At 43.7% G+C, this 14368-nt stretch overlaps 1 protein-coding gene across 1 annotated transcript in view; it reads left to right on the top strand.

The window, feature by feature from the left end:
* The first annotated feature begins 204 nt into the window (after positions 1-204).
* Positions 205-14368, top strand: part of grin3ba (glutamate receptor, ionotropic, N-methyl-D-aspartate 3Ba) — a 120125-nt gene continuing 105961 nt past the window's right edge. The window contains exon 1 of the mRNA XM_054795996.1: positions 205-1053. Coding sequence (XP_054651971.1) covers positions 484-1053 — 570 coding nt within the window. The 5' untranslated portion in view covers positions 205-483. The remainder of the gene's footprint in view (positions 1054-14368) is intronic.

Genomic DNA, 14368 nt, shown 5'->3' on the forward strand with positions numbered 1-14368 from the left:
TCTTATTAAACAGGATGCTGAATGAAGACACGTGAAATGACATGCCGGGACGAGGACGAGCGGAAGGAAAATGTTACTCGCCCGAATTCTGTCATTAAAATTCAACAAGAGGCATCGTCTCCGTGAGAGGTTACATTATTGGCGGGCGGGAGGACACACACACACACGCGCGCGCGCGCGCGCGCGCGCTTCCATACACTTGCACGCCCGCGCACGCACACAGCTGGTGTGCCTTGATCCAGCAGGAAGACGAAGAAGCTCCGAGGCTCCACCGCGCGTCTTTAGTGCCAATTCAAGAGCAACTTTGAGGAGGTGAGACGCTCCTCCATGGAGACTTCTGCAAAAGACTAACACAAACAGGGGGAAAGAAGAAACAGAAGCATCAAGTCCCGGTAAAGCGGTGGAGCCGGGAGCAAGAGTGAGCTATGCCATCTCCCGCAGAGTGGAGCCCAGTCCTCCTGCGTCGTGTGTCGGAGCTGCAGCATGGTGCCCCTCTCCGGACTCTGGACCTACCGCCTCGCCCCCGGGAGACCTATCTTCCTCCTGCTCTCCTTCCTCCCCGCCAGACCTCTGCTGCTGCTGCTCCTCGTCGGCGCCCTCTCGTCCCCGGAGCCGTGCCTACTTCCTCCGCCGTCGTGCCACATCCTCGCCCGGATAGGACACACCGTGCGCCTGGGCGCGTTGCTGCCCACCCGCCAGCCGGCCCGGATACAGAACGCGCTCAACCGCGCCCTAGCTAGCCTCCGGCACCAGAGCGGAACATCCGACTCTTCCACCAGCAGCAGCAGCACCACCACCACCAGCAACCCGTCTCGAACCCTCCCGCTGCTGCCCTACAACCTCAGCCTGGAGATGGTGGCTCGCTCGCCAGCCGGCTGGGACCCGGTGTCGCTGTCCAGGTGTGCGTGTCAGGAGCTGGTAGTCCGCGGGGTGTCCGCCGTGCTCGCCTTCCCGCGCTCCACCGAGGAGCTCATCCAGGTGGAGTTCCTCTCCTCTTTTCTGGAGATCCCCTTCGTCTCCATCCTGGAGGACACGGAGCCCCTGGTCACCAAGGTATGTTCACCTGTGGCAGGTGCTTTACGATTACTCAGCCCAATACTCTGCTTGCATGGATTTCGGTGCAAACTGCTTTATTTTACGAGCTGGTTGTGGAATCAATGCGGTGAAGTGTTATAGGCACACTTAGAACATATCTGTAAATAAGTATACATCCAGCATCAATAAGCATCGCCTTTTATGTTATAGCTAAGACCTGCAGGGCCTCCACATGCATGTTTAATATCTGCACTTCAGTATTGGACTGAACTCTCAAGCCCTCCAGTAGGCAGGTTTAAAGCCTTTTTTATTTATTATTGTTCCTTTAAGCTCCCTTCTTATAGCCAACACACAGTGTGTGTGTGTGTGTGTGTGTGTGTGTCCTGATGTGTGTGAGATGATGTGGTTGGTTCCCTTTCAGAGTGAATCACTCCAACAGTTTAGTTGCAGATAGATTGACACCGCTGAGGCGTGCAGCGCCTGACTGGCGTGCTTCCTGTCGACGTGCGCGTACAAATATTTATGTGTTTATGCTGCGGTGCTGTTGTATGATGTGTTTGGTCTCACAGGCGCAGGACGCCACAGACACATGCAGGTGTACATGCCAGGTACACAGGTTACTCTACATAGTCTCCAGCGTTAATTAGGTTGCTATTTTCCCAAAAAAGGAATCAAATTAGTAACAAAATTACTCCTTCATGAGTTCGTAAAAAACATTTGAATATGTAAGATAATTAGGATTTAGCTTTGTTGGGGTGTTTGCGTGAGATTAGGGTTGTGGGCTGAGTTTGTGACTTGCAATTCAATCCCAAAACACTTGGGGGCAGTTTTCGAACACTGTAGTGAACAACTACAACTTTTGTTGAGTACTGATTTAGCTTCCTGTGTAGTAGTAGTAGTAGTAGTAGTAGTAGTAGTAGTAGTGAACAGTGGCGACTGAAGCCACATCCATCTGGGTAATTCTCCTGAAAGGGGTACCGGAGAGGGTGCCGTGGCTTGGAGGGGCATGACGCACACGCTACAGTGCTTTGAAGCGCTAACCATCCAAAGATCGACTGCAAACACATTGACTAAACAGGGGCCGTGTCAAATTCTTTCTTCATGTAAAAGTTTGTCACAAAGATGATGGAAGGAATAATACAAAACGGTGGCACGTACGTTTCAGCTGCTGTGATTTCCGAAGTATAACATCTCATCACTCATCACTTTGACGTTACGCTTCAGTAAACAGCGAAGCCCGCACACGATGCGACTAGAACTGAATCGAGGAAGATATGGGTCCTTGTCCTGAAAGGGGTGCCAAAAGCGTCACATAGCAAGCAAAAATTCCCGTTGTTTTCAAACCAATTTGCATGACTTGTTCTGTTTCAGTTTATGAAGAAAAACGTGCAAGAGAAAATCACATTTTATTTTTAGGTCTTATTTCATGGCAGCAGGGCGCTGTTCATGTTAATTGCAGCGTTTACATGGAAGTGCTGTAATTTATTTACTTTTTTGGGATAAATGCTTGATTTGCACTTTGCATGATTAAACAAAAACACAATTTTACAAGTGTGCCCCACCGTTTATTTACTTTTTCTGTGCATACGTATAAGCAGTCATGGAAAAATCACATTGTGCACTCTACTTATTACAATTCGTGATGGTCAGGCTTCTTCTGTGAAGTTTTTCTTCACAGCTTATGACTTTGGGTGTTGGTGGGCTGACCGGGACGTGCCGACGCTTCTTCAGACTCCTGGCGAAACTCAACTCTGTGTCCTTCAAGGCATTGTTAGTTAGCACAAGAGTAACACGCCTCACCTTCTGCGGAAACATGATGTAAAAAATAGTTCCCCAAAGTGTATTGATTAGAAAACACAGATGAGTTGAAAATCGGATATCCATGGACACTACGCCGTATTTCTGATTTTATATCAGTGTCACTTTTGTTGTTGTCTGAATTGTTGACGAAAAACCGGAGACACAACATGCAAATAGTCTGAAGTTACATTGTGTGTCAAGGCAGACGTCACCTCATGCGCATTTGCCTCGATTCACGTTTGGCAACATTGCGTGCGGACTGGGCTGTTTTACGAGGCGTAACGTTTTGTTGGAGTTTGTTCCAAGTACATGTTTTGCATGCAGCAAAATGCGTTTGGTGCATAATGAGGTGCTATACTTTCGAAATCACCTCATTTCCACCGTTTTGTATTATTTCTTTCGTCGTCTTTGTGACAAACTTTTGCATGTCACGAAATGACGATGCGCAAGTAGGCTGAAATTGACATCACCTCGTGTTTTATCCACAACAGACACGAAGAAACTATTCTGTTTATTCAAAGTGTCCGCAGTTTATATAACAACTTCAAATTTCTGCTTGCCATGTCACGTTTTTGGTGCCCCTTTCGGGAGAATGAGCCATACGGTCGACATCGATATCGGAGCATAATAACGTGCCACATTTCACTCTCGGTAACGGCCATGAACGTTTTAAATAGTAATGAACTAGATTACCCCTTACTTGAAAACAATAAAGACATTAGTAACACCCAACACTGGTCTCAGACACGCACGCACACACACGCACACACACACAGACACACACACACACACACACACACACACTCCAAGGAAGAGGCTGCACTGGATGACAAGCATGAGGAATGAGAACGTAAAAAGATGAACTTTAGTTGTATCTGATTTCAATAAAAAGTCACCCTGAAAGCGACGACGAGGTCACTTGGCGGGAGCGTAAGCGAAAAAGAGAGAGAGATGGAGATGCGGAGAGAGGAAGGTGGCAAAGGGGTGAGTCAGGACACAGCTGAGAGGTTCCTCCAGCTGCAAGGAGGGAGGACTTTGAGCTCTGCAGGATTCTGGCATTCAGCCACAGGGCAAAAGAAACAACCATCACTCTTTCATTTTCTGTATGCTTCAGCTTTTTTTAAAGCATTTTTTGGTTTGTGTTCAAATGGTGCGTTTGCAGCACAGCATGGTTGCCATGTATGTTGAGGGTGTTACAGTACGTGTGCAGCATATGGTGGCCATTTTTGCGGCATACATTGTTGGTCCAGCACTGTGACGTTCAGGTGGCCAAAGTGTCTTGGCTTCGCTTCCTGCAATTTCCTTAAATGTCGAAAGAATACTAAGTATTACTTCTGGAAAGTTACTTCAACATTCTTACATCCGCAACCTCAGGATGTGCGTTAAGTTATCGGAAAGTGCTCAAATCAGCAGTCAAATTTCGACTTAATATTTGAAAAATCAAAGATAATTTCATTTTCTTTGTTTTTTTTTGGTGTTCATTTATAAAGGAAAGTTTCTCCAACATGATAATGTAGAGCTTCAGTTACAGTCCACTGCCGTCCATGCTTCTACCGCACCTTTTTGGTCCAGGAGGTCGGAGAAACCTCCTGAACCCTCGATGGGGTTCTAGGCAAGATAGTTTGGGGTGTATCGATCTGATATTGATACTGGTTATTGGTCTGATACCAGCAAAAAAAACCAAATTATGTTGTCTAAAATCTCTAGAAGCACTCTGATAAAAGCACTCCAAAGGATAGAGCCCCTGATCACAACAACAAAGTAGCAAGGAGTAGGAGTGATGTCGGCCTCGTGTCAGTATTTTTTGTTTAAGTCCAGAGAAGACACAAAAGACACAAAAGCTGTCATCAGGGAAGTGCAATACGACCAACCTCATCGCGCATTTGAAGCAGCGTCACCAAAAACAGCATGAGGATTTTTGCGAGATCACGGAGGCGAAGAAACAATCCCCCGGCTCTCTCAAACAACCAATGCTGCCCAAAACATTTGCAAAGGGCAGCAAAGAGTCATTTCTCATAACAGGAAAGGCGAATTTATTCTACCGGATGACCAGCCCCTGTCGTGCGTGAGTAATGTTGGTTTGAACGCTTAGTAGTTTTCTGAGTAATATCACTTGATCAAGCCTTTTCTAACCTTCCACACAACAAAATAAGTCCTAAAAGTGTGTATGGTTGGGCCGCATGGTGGCCTAGTGGTTAGCATGTTGGCCCCACAGTCAGGAGATTGTGGGTTCGTATCGCCGTTGGGACATCTCTGTGTGGAGTTTGCATGTTCTCCCGTGGGGTTTCTCCGGGTACTCTGGTTTCCTCCCACATTCCAAAAATATGCATGCCAGGTTAATTATGTGCCCTGCGATTGGCTGGCACAGTCCAGGGTGTACCCCGCCTCTAGCCCGAAGACAGCTGGGATAGGCTCCAGCATACCCACGACCCTTGTGAGGACAAGCAGTATAGAAAATGCATGGATGGAAGTAGGTATGATTTGTGCTAAGATCGGATCGGTATCGGCCAATACGCAAGGCTGCAATATTGGTATCGTATGGGAAGTGAAAAAGTTGTATCAGGACACACCTGTTGCAAAATCTTTTACATTTTTTTTTAGGTTTATTTTACGGAAATGGGATTAGGAGGTTGGGGAAATCTCGTTGGTTGGGCCCCAGCAGGACTGAAATGGCAGCCATGAATACATTTCCAAGGTCAGTTTAGTCCGGAAAATCTAGTTTTTTTTGCGCTCAGACAGCTAATATGTGACTCAAAACATTACGTAGACAGTAACATACGTAGTAGACGTTCAGGAAGGCAAAAGTTCCACTCCTTGATTGGATTACTTGCCATTACTTGGTGTGATATTCGGCCAAATGGAAGGCAGAACAGCCTCCTGTAATGAGAGTACTGTGTTATTTATGTTTTATGATTTGGACGTGCGTTGACCTTTCATAGAGCGAGTGAAGGGTTGAAGCCTGTTGTGTTGCAATAAAAGAACGGCTGGTTGGAGCTGTGACTGGAACGCACACAGCTACACAAGTACACACGCTGGTAGGGCGGTGCCTAGTGGGTTTAGTCAACAGGGAGGCCGATTGTTCCCGTTCACAACAATGAATATGATTGAATATACGAGCAGTGGGTATGAATGTAATTCTATTTACATTTCAGCCAAACAAAGGTTCTTTTTGGTAAGCGGAGGGAGTTGGAGCGGAAAACAAAACAATCCCGTCTGCCAAAAACCTGCTCCTTCACAGACTCATCCAAAAGGAGGAGGAGGTGGTCGAGAGGGTTTCCCTGGAGTTTTAGGAATGACGTGTCTGCAGGGTTGGGATTTGGGAGTTGTGCCGGTGTTGTTCTCTCTGGTGAGCTTTTCCCGGGACGTCAGGTGGAGATTCCCCACCGGAGGCTTCTCCTTTTTCAAAGTCGACTTGTTGAGTGTGTTTACACACACCGGCTGACTGATAATGACAGACTCCCTGGAGGGGGACGTCCATGGCAAGACATCAGGAGTCTTAAAATTAATTGCTGTGAGGAAATGTCAGCCCAGCAAGTGGCTAGTGAAGTTTTCAGTTGATTTTTTTTGGTTGATTCCTTGATTCCTTCCTAGCGCGGTCCCAGTCACATCCTGTACATATCTTCATCCGACTCAATTAGCGGCTATTGAAGCAAAAACCCAATTGGAGACTCTAAATCAGGGGTCTCAAACTCGCGGCCCACCAAATCGTATCTTGCAGCCCGCAACTGGACATCAAAGAATAGTGTAACTGCAGCCCACAACATCCGGGCAAGCTCAGTGTTACTTCCATACTTACACGGGCAAGTAAACGCCAACACTGAACGAAAAGTGGTGTTATCACATGGATGTATTGTGAGTTGTATCGTATCGTGAGGTACCCTGAGATTCCCAGCCCTACTCCCAATACTTGATGCGGCCAAGCCTCACCCAGACTACCTCCACTGGCCCCCAATGAAATTGAGTTTGAGACCCCTGCTCTAAATTGTCCATGAGTGTGAGGGGTTAGGGGGTATCCCAGCATATGCCCGCAACCCTAGTGAGGACAAGCTGTATAGAAAATGCGTGGAACCCAAGAACCAAGAACCGTTCCAAGATTGTTCCAAAATTTTTTGCATAGGATAGCACTAACAACTAACAACTAACAACTAATTGGACCCAGACGTCATCCAAAACGGACCTGGACAATCTAGTGAAATCAGTGTCGAATTTTTACTTTTGACAAGGCGCTTCTATTTTGACCGGCACATCTTATTTTACACTTCACGGTGCTGTTTGATCAGTTGAGGAAATCCACTGACTGGTTGCATGCGAGTTAAGCCATCCCATGTGACGCTACTCAGCCAATTAAATCTGTGCATTTTAAACATTGCGACTGTAAATAGGGGCGAAAAGCCACCCAGATTTTGTTGCTCTAACAGCTGTGAAATGAGCCTAGTATCCAAACAGGAGTGGATACAAGCAGTTACAATGCCAGTGCTGGAGAGAGCGATTAGTTGCCAACAAAGGTTTAGCAAATTCCAATCGATTTCTGAAGAGGAACTTAGTTCCGCTTTTTTTCTGGAAACTTCTGTGAGAGAGGTGGTACATTGAGTGTAAACCTACACTTTTTCACTGTTAGGACAGCAGAGTGTGTTTGTATTGTGATTGTGTGTCATGTTTCTGCTATCAACAAGCCTTCAACATGTCTTCTTCAAAGCAGAGGGAAAATATTCCATTCCTAACGTATCAGAAACATATGAAAGAAGAGAGAAGCGAACTGAGTGACACGGAAAAACGAGTGATAGATAACGATAAAGACGACAGCGAGAAATAAGTGATAACGATAAAGACGACTGCGAGAAACGAGTGATAGATAAGGGTAAAGAGGACAGTGAGAAGACTGAACGTTACGGAGAAAGAAGAGAGTGATAGATAACGATAAAGAAGACAGCGAGAAACGAGTGATAGATAAGGACAAAGAGGGCAGCGAGAAAGGAGTGCTAACGATAAAGAGGACAGCGAGAAAGGAGTGGTAGATAAGGATAAAGAGGACAGCGAGAAAAGAGTGAAAACGATAAAGAGGACAGCGAGAAAGGAGTGGTAGATAAGGATAAAGAGGACAGCGAGAAAAGAGTGAAAACGATAAAGAGGACAGCGAGAAAGGAGTGGTAGAAAATGATAAAGAGGACAGCGAGAAAGGAGTGATAGATAAGGATAAAGAGGACAGTGATATGAGTGAACGTTACGGGGAAAGAAGAGAGACCAGATTTTAGCTTAAAGAATTTTTTTTGTATCTGGACCTGTTTGAATTTTAGTTGAATACTCCTGCAATAGCATACCTGTCTTTTTTTCACTGCATCAGTGTTAAGGTAGTGTAATGTAAGGTAATGTCTCCATGTTTTGTCATTTCTGCTGCCTAGTGACCAGAATACTACACATCACTTATTTCAATAGTTTGAACTAATAATAGGCCACAATAATAGTCTACCACCAAACAGCAATCGTTATTTCATTTTTTTCATTTTGCGAGGCAGCGATACTCGAAATGCGATATTGCAAGGGATGACTGCATATTACAAAGCTGACATGCAGGTCTTTCTTGAAAAGCATGTGAAATACATACAGTATAACTAACATATCCAGATGTTGCTTTTCAAAATATCAAAGTGGCAAAGTTGCATCCTTTCATTTTTCACTATGTGGCCCTCGCTGGAAAAAGTTTGGACACCCCTGGTGTAAAGCTACTCTCAAAACGTCGCCGTTATCGGCAGCCTGACAGGGAATCGTCCCGTTCCTGCTCGCGCCAGGTCAAATCCGGAAAAGGACATAGTCGGGCAAAGAGACAGCAAGGCCCGTCTTCTCAGTCGGTACACGACCGTGTGTGATGCATCCCAGCTGGGAAGTGCTTATTCCCGACTTTCTACTTAAGTTAATTAGAAGCAGCGTGTGACCCCTCACGGTAAATCTCTGCTGTCTATCTTTGACACGGACGACGGCTGAGTGTTAAAAAGCAAGGCGGGACGAGGGAGGAAAGTGGGGAGGGGTTCGGTATTAGAATAAGGCCTTCTAATTCCCATCAGGACCACGGGGGGCATTTGCACTCACTGATGATATTTGATGTTAAAGCTAATACAAGCACAATTAATCCCCCAGGGTGAACGGAAATTGGCATTCTAGCAGCGAGCCAGTGTGTAAACAGCGTGTGTATGTGTCATTGCACGTTTAAATGAAAAAGAATATCAGTGCAATCTCCACCGTGCAGCCAATCGTTTTCAAGTCAAGCAAATTTGAATTCCCCGATAGTATCACTGAAATAATGTCGCGGCTCATGATGTCCATTGCGGGGATGCATTGGCAGGAGGAAATGCTTCTTCCTGATTGCTAAATGTGATTAAGCGGGGAGGCCGGCGTGGCGCAAATTCATTATTTTACCCCCAAAGATGTGTTCTTCACCGCCTCCTTACCCCCACCCACCCACCCACCCACCCACGTGCACTTAATGCTATTGAAATATACACCCTTGGAATTCTTCACAAGGCTTCATTTCACAGTCTCATTTGGAATAACGTCCTTATTATTTGCGTTTTGTGGCTCGCCCGCTGTGTGTTTATGTGTCTAAATGGTAAATATCCTCGCCCTGCAGACGTCTTATTAATAATTCAGGTGGCAATTTTATGATTTCAACTGACACCTCTCATCCACCTCCACAGCCGGGACTCCAAAGTGGAAGACCGAGTGACACTGTTTGACTTCCAGCTTGTTCTCACTTTGAGCAATTTTGTAATATTATTGTAAAATAATCATGATTATATATTATTTTATGAAAGACATTGCATATAAAATAAAGAAATTCATTAATCAATTACATTTATTGTACTATTTTGGATTGATTGATTGATGTATTTATTTATCTATTTATATTGTAACACAAATATTAATAAATCGATTGTAGAAAACAAACAGCTGTATTTTAACACCAAAACTTCCTTTTTGTACTCACAGATGAATTAAAATAGACCGAAATTCATACATGTGTATTTAGTTAGTCAGTGGCTGACACAGCAGCCACAATCTCCAAGGTAGACATAATTACCATCCTAATTAAACAACACCGCTGTCTAAAATACCTCATTTCTCCACATAGGTATCATTTAATTATAGTTGCACATTACTTACAGACACAACAGTCATTGAAGCAGAAGTGTATGAGTGTATGAGAACTACTTGTACTTACTCTAGAGCTGTACTCTTGCCGGCCACACTATCTGTTACAGTATGTGTCTCCCTTAGACCATTCCCCCTGCAATCTGTGTCAGCCAGGAACCTTTACATTACAATCCAATATTGTAACAGATGCTACCTTTGTACTTTGCCACAAGTTCTTTCTTGAATTAAATTGTTTTTCTCACCTTCTGTATCAAAGTTTTGCAAATTTTGCAGCCATAATAAGAAATATGCAGTGCGCTTGAACGTCTCATCAGCGCAGGGCGCACGGTACCTTTTGAGGAGGAAGAAAGACAGAAACAGAGTTGTTCATCGTTCTGTGTGCATTTTATGAACAATAAAGCCAAATAGAGGATTCCCTGGCTGAAAAATGAAAGGAAGCAACTTTGCCACTTTGATATTTTGTAAAGCCACACATGTACTGTAGATATGCTAACAAGTTATATACAGTATAGAGTATTTCAAGACAAAACTGCATTTCCGCTTTGTCATATACGAGAAAAAGTCCATTATTATTATAAACTTTGCTCTTTTTTCACATTTTCTTTGGAAATTTTCCAAATATTTCAACTTTCTTCTTAAATAATCTTTGTAAATTTTCTTTTCTGAATAGCATGGCTTTTTTCCCGTATTATTATAACTTTTTCCCCAGCGTAAATTTTTCAAAAATGAGAACTTTGTTTTGTTTGTTTCTTCTAACATTACGACTTCGAAAAAAGAGCATCTTTTTCTTTCATATTTCAACTCTATGCTACTAAAATGACATTATTGTTCTTCATAACATTACAAATGAATTCTTGTTAGAATTGTGACTTTTTTGGTCGAATAGGACTTTTGTCTCTTAATGTATTGACTTGATTCTTGTAAAATTGCAGGCGTTTTTTCAATTTCTCCTGCTTTTTTCTTGTCATAATATTAAGACTTTATTCCCATTTTTCAAAAACTTAATTGTTTTGCTTGTTTCTCCTGATAGTGCAACCTTATAATAATAACGTAGTATTTCAACACTTTCCTGCTAAAGTGACATTATTTTTCCTCATAATATTGCAAATTTATTTTCATAAAATTGCAAGATATTGTTTTGTTAGAGTATGACTTTTTTCTCATCATATTTGGACTTTATTCTTGAAAAATCACAGCTGTTTTTTTCAATTTTTGCTGTTGTTCTTTTTTTATTTCCAACAATTTTAACTTTTTTTTGTTAACTTTTCTTCTTTATTCTCATAATATTTAACTTTATTCTCATAATATTAACTTTTCCCACAACCTAATCTTCCAAAACGTACAGCATTATTTTGTTGTGTTTTTTTCTCATAATGTTACGACTTTTAAAAAATGCTCGTAAAATAACGAGTTTTTCTCATTAGATTGCAACTTTTTCTCTTAATATTTGGATTTTATTCTTGTAAAATTATTGCTGATTTTCCAATTTTTCCTTTTTATTTTCTTGATAAATGCTATGTTTAGAATGTACCAATGGCCAATAAAAAAACAGCCACTGGCCGCACTTTGGACACCTCTGCTCTTTCCTGTGCAACTTTTGCAGTTTGAATGTTGTTGCCTGGTTGTGGGACGTCCTGTCTACGTCCACCTCTGCAGTGTGTCCATTCTTTTGTTATAGGAGACGTCTTTTCAATGCCATCCTTCATTCACTATGGGGGGGGTGTATTCACTGAATGAAATTCCATTTGAATCCAGAGAGCCTGCAGTGTCGTTGCGGCTGTGAGGTGGCTTCAGAGGACTCGTGTGCGCGGTAAAGGCACACTGTTGCGTATCTCCATAGTGCACATGCGTGACGCACACGCACACACACAGAGCAGTGGTGGCTATGGGTTACTAAGCCTAATGAGGCTTTACAAGCCCGCTGCCTTTCACATTTCCTTTCAGATGATGTGGGGATTTGCCCCCCGCCCTCCCATCCCACCCTCCTCACTCCATAGCTCAACAAGGAGAGGCAGAACGAGCCAACTCGGGCCGAGACGAGCCGGAGCCAGCGGCCTGGTGACAGTTTTTTTTTTCTTCCTCCTCTTCTTCTTTTTCTTTATTAGCGGCGTGATGACAGTTCAGCGGCGTCCGTGACCGCGACACATTAATTGAGCGGAGCGGGGGCCGCAGACTGTGTATCAGCGCTGTCGAGGCTCCTTAGTTCAGTTTCTGTGTGAATGTTTGCATTGTATTTGAGCCTCTGCTGGAGCACACGCCGGCGGCATTTCATAAAGCTGAATACATCCAGCACACCATTCATGGCGTGCCGATGGAAATGTCCTTACATTATGCTGCTTTAATTGACAGACAAGGGACATATAAAAGAAATCCATTAGGCTAGGAATCATGGGAATGACAGATCAAGGGGAAACGGTTTTTACACGGCGATGGAGAAACACCAAGAGAATGGATCACCTAGGGAGCAAATGAAGGAATCCTGACGGAAGTGCAGGAAATTAGACGCTACGAAGGAAGCGGAAGATTTGGGGTGGTAGGAAATCACAGCGGCAGACAGGAAGTGGAAAGGGTGATCAAGCAGCCACGCTAAGATAAGCAATAATAAGGGGATTATGTGGGTCGGAAACGAGTGAAGATGCTATCAGTTAAGAAAGTCAGGTGAGGGATTAAGGACGGGAGGAAATGGAGAAATCAGGAAGCTAATGAAGAAACGTCCCTTTTAATGACAAGCTGGGAGATGTTTTACAGCGCAGGTCCCAGACGCTCATGATAAGCATGTGCGCTTTTTCTGTCCATCGGATTCACTGATGGCAGGTGCTAATATTGAGTGCTTTTTTGTGGGGTTCGTGCCCGCAAGCCTATGCCAGGATACGCATACTCGCAAATTTTGGTGCGGTTTCCAGTGTAAAAGCCCTCCGAAATATCAAAAGAATAATAATAGTAAAGAGGATGTATTTACAGCCCGCGGCTGTTTTTTATCGGCCCGCGGCACATTCAAAAAGTCTAATGTAACAAGAAAACTAAGCAACAGCAAAAATGAAAAAAATCTGAGGTAATTTTACAAGAATTAAAGTCAAAATATTAAGAGAAAAAGTTGTAATCTAGCGACAGGTTGCGATTTTACAAGAATAATGTCGTAATATGAGCAAAAATAACAAATAACAAACATAAAGTTGAAATATTTCGGAAAAAAGACATTTCTTTAAAGTCTGAATATTACGAAAAACAAAGAATAATGTTGTAATTTTTCGAACATTAGTTTGGGGAAAAAAGTCCCGTTCTGGTTTGGTTGTGACCCCAAGATGCAGAGACTGGAACCTCGTGCAGGTAAACGTCTGTAATTGTTTTCAAAAAGCAGAGCAGAAAAAGGAAAGTTTAGACCTCAAGTCACGTGTCGCAAACATGCAATGCTCCAACACAGGAAGACACTGCCAGCTGACCTAAATAGCGGCAGGTGCGTACGAACGTGAAGTAAAGCCAGCAGAAAACACAGCGGGAATGTTACAGAATAAGAGCATGACCACAACGAAGGAGTGTGAAGAACGAGTGTGACAAAACGTTAAAATTATGCGACTACAGGAACATTTTACCAGAATAAAGTCCTAATATTACAAGAAGAAAATGTACAAGAAGAAAGAAGAACAAATAAAACATTACATATACTGTACAGTATATGAAAGTGCTTGTGCTTCATACTCAAGAGAAGTTGTGTGCAGACCTCCACCAAGGCTTAACGAGTTTAAATTTGACTTACAACTTCTCCTGCTTACACCGCAAATGTATCTGTAAGAATGGTAATTAAGGGACATTCGGAAAAGTGTTCTAAATTGGTCGTTTTAACAAGAATGGAACCAAAATAATGTCATTGGTGGAGGTAATCATCCGGTGAGGATGGAACATTGCAGGAATGGCAGCAAGAGTGGTAATGTTTTCAGGTCTCTCTTCCATTGAGAAACTTCATCCAAATGTGCCATTAAAGGATTAGCGGCTGATAACTTCGAGCTATCTCCAGTCTGACACCTGCGTACACACACAATCGCACATCCGCACACTACTACGACAACGCTACACTTCCCCCACCGCCCGGATCCTGCCACAATTCCTTTTCCCCTTTACTTACTTTTGTGCAGCGGGCGTGCACGTGTGCGATGAAGCGAGGCACGGCGGCCAGCTGTTCCACAGTGATAAGTGCAGCACACAAACACGCATGCAAACTCCCATAGGTCACAGGTCAGAGGCGAGATACTATAAGACAGGTGATGGAGACATGCGCTGGGCTGGAATTAAACACACACTGGCAGATGGCAGCGGGTATACCCACGGTCCAGCGAGTGCCAAAGCGACGAGTTACCCTGAGGGGGGGCAGACTGGAAAGTGGAGTAGACAT

This window comes from Dunckerocampus dactyliophorus, chromosome 13 (assembly GCF_027744805.1).
Source record: "Dunckerocampus dactyliophorus isolate RoL2022-P2 chromosome 13, RoL_Ddac_1.1, whole genome shotgun sequence".
Classification (NCBI taxonomy): Eukaryota; Metazoa; Chordata; class Actinopteri; order Syngnathiformes; family Syngnathidae; genus Dunckerocampus; species Dunckerocampus dactyliophorus.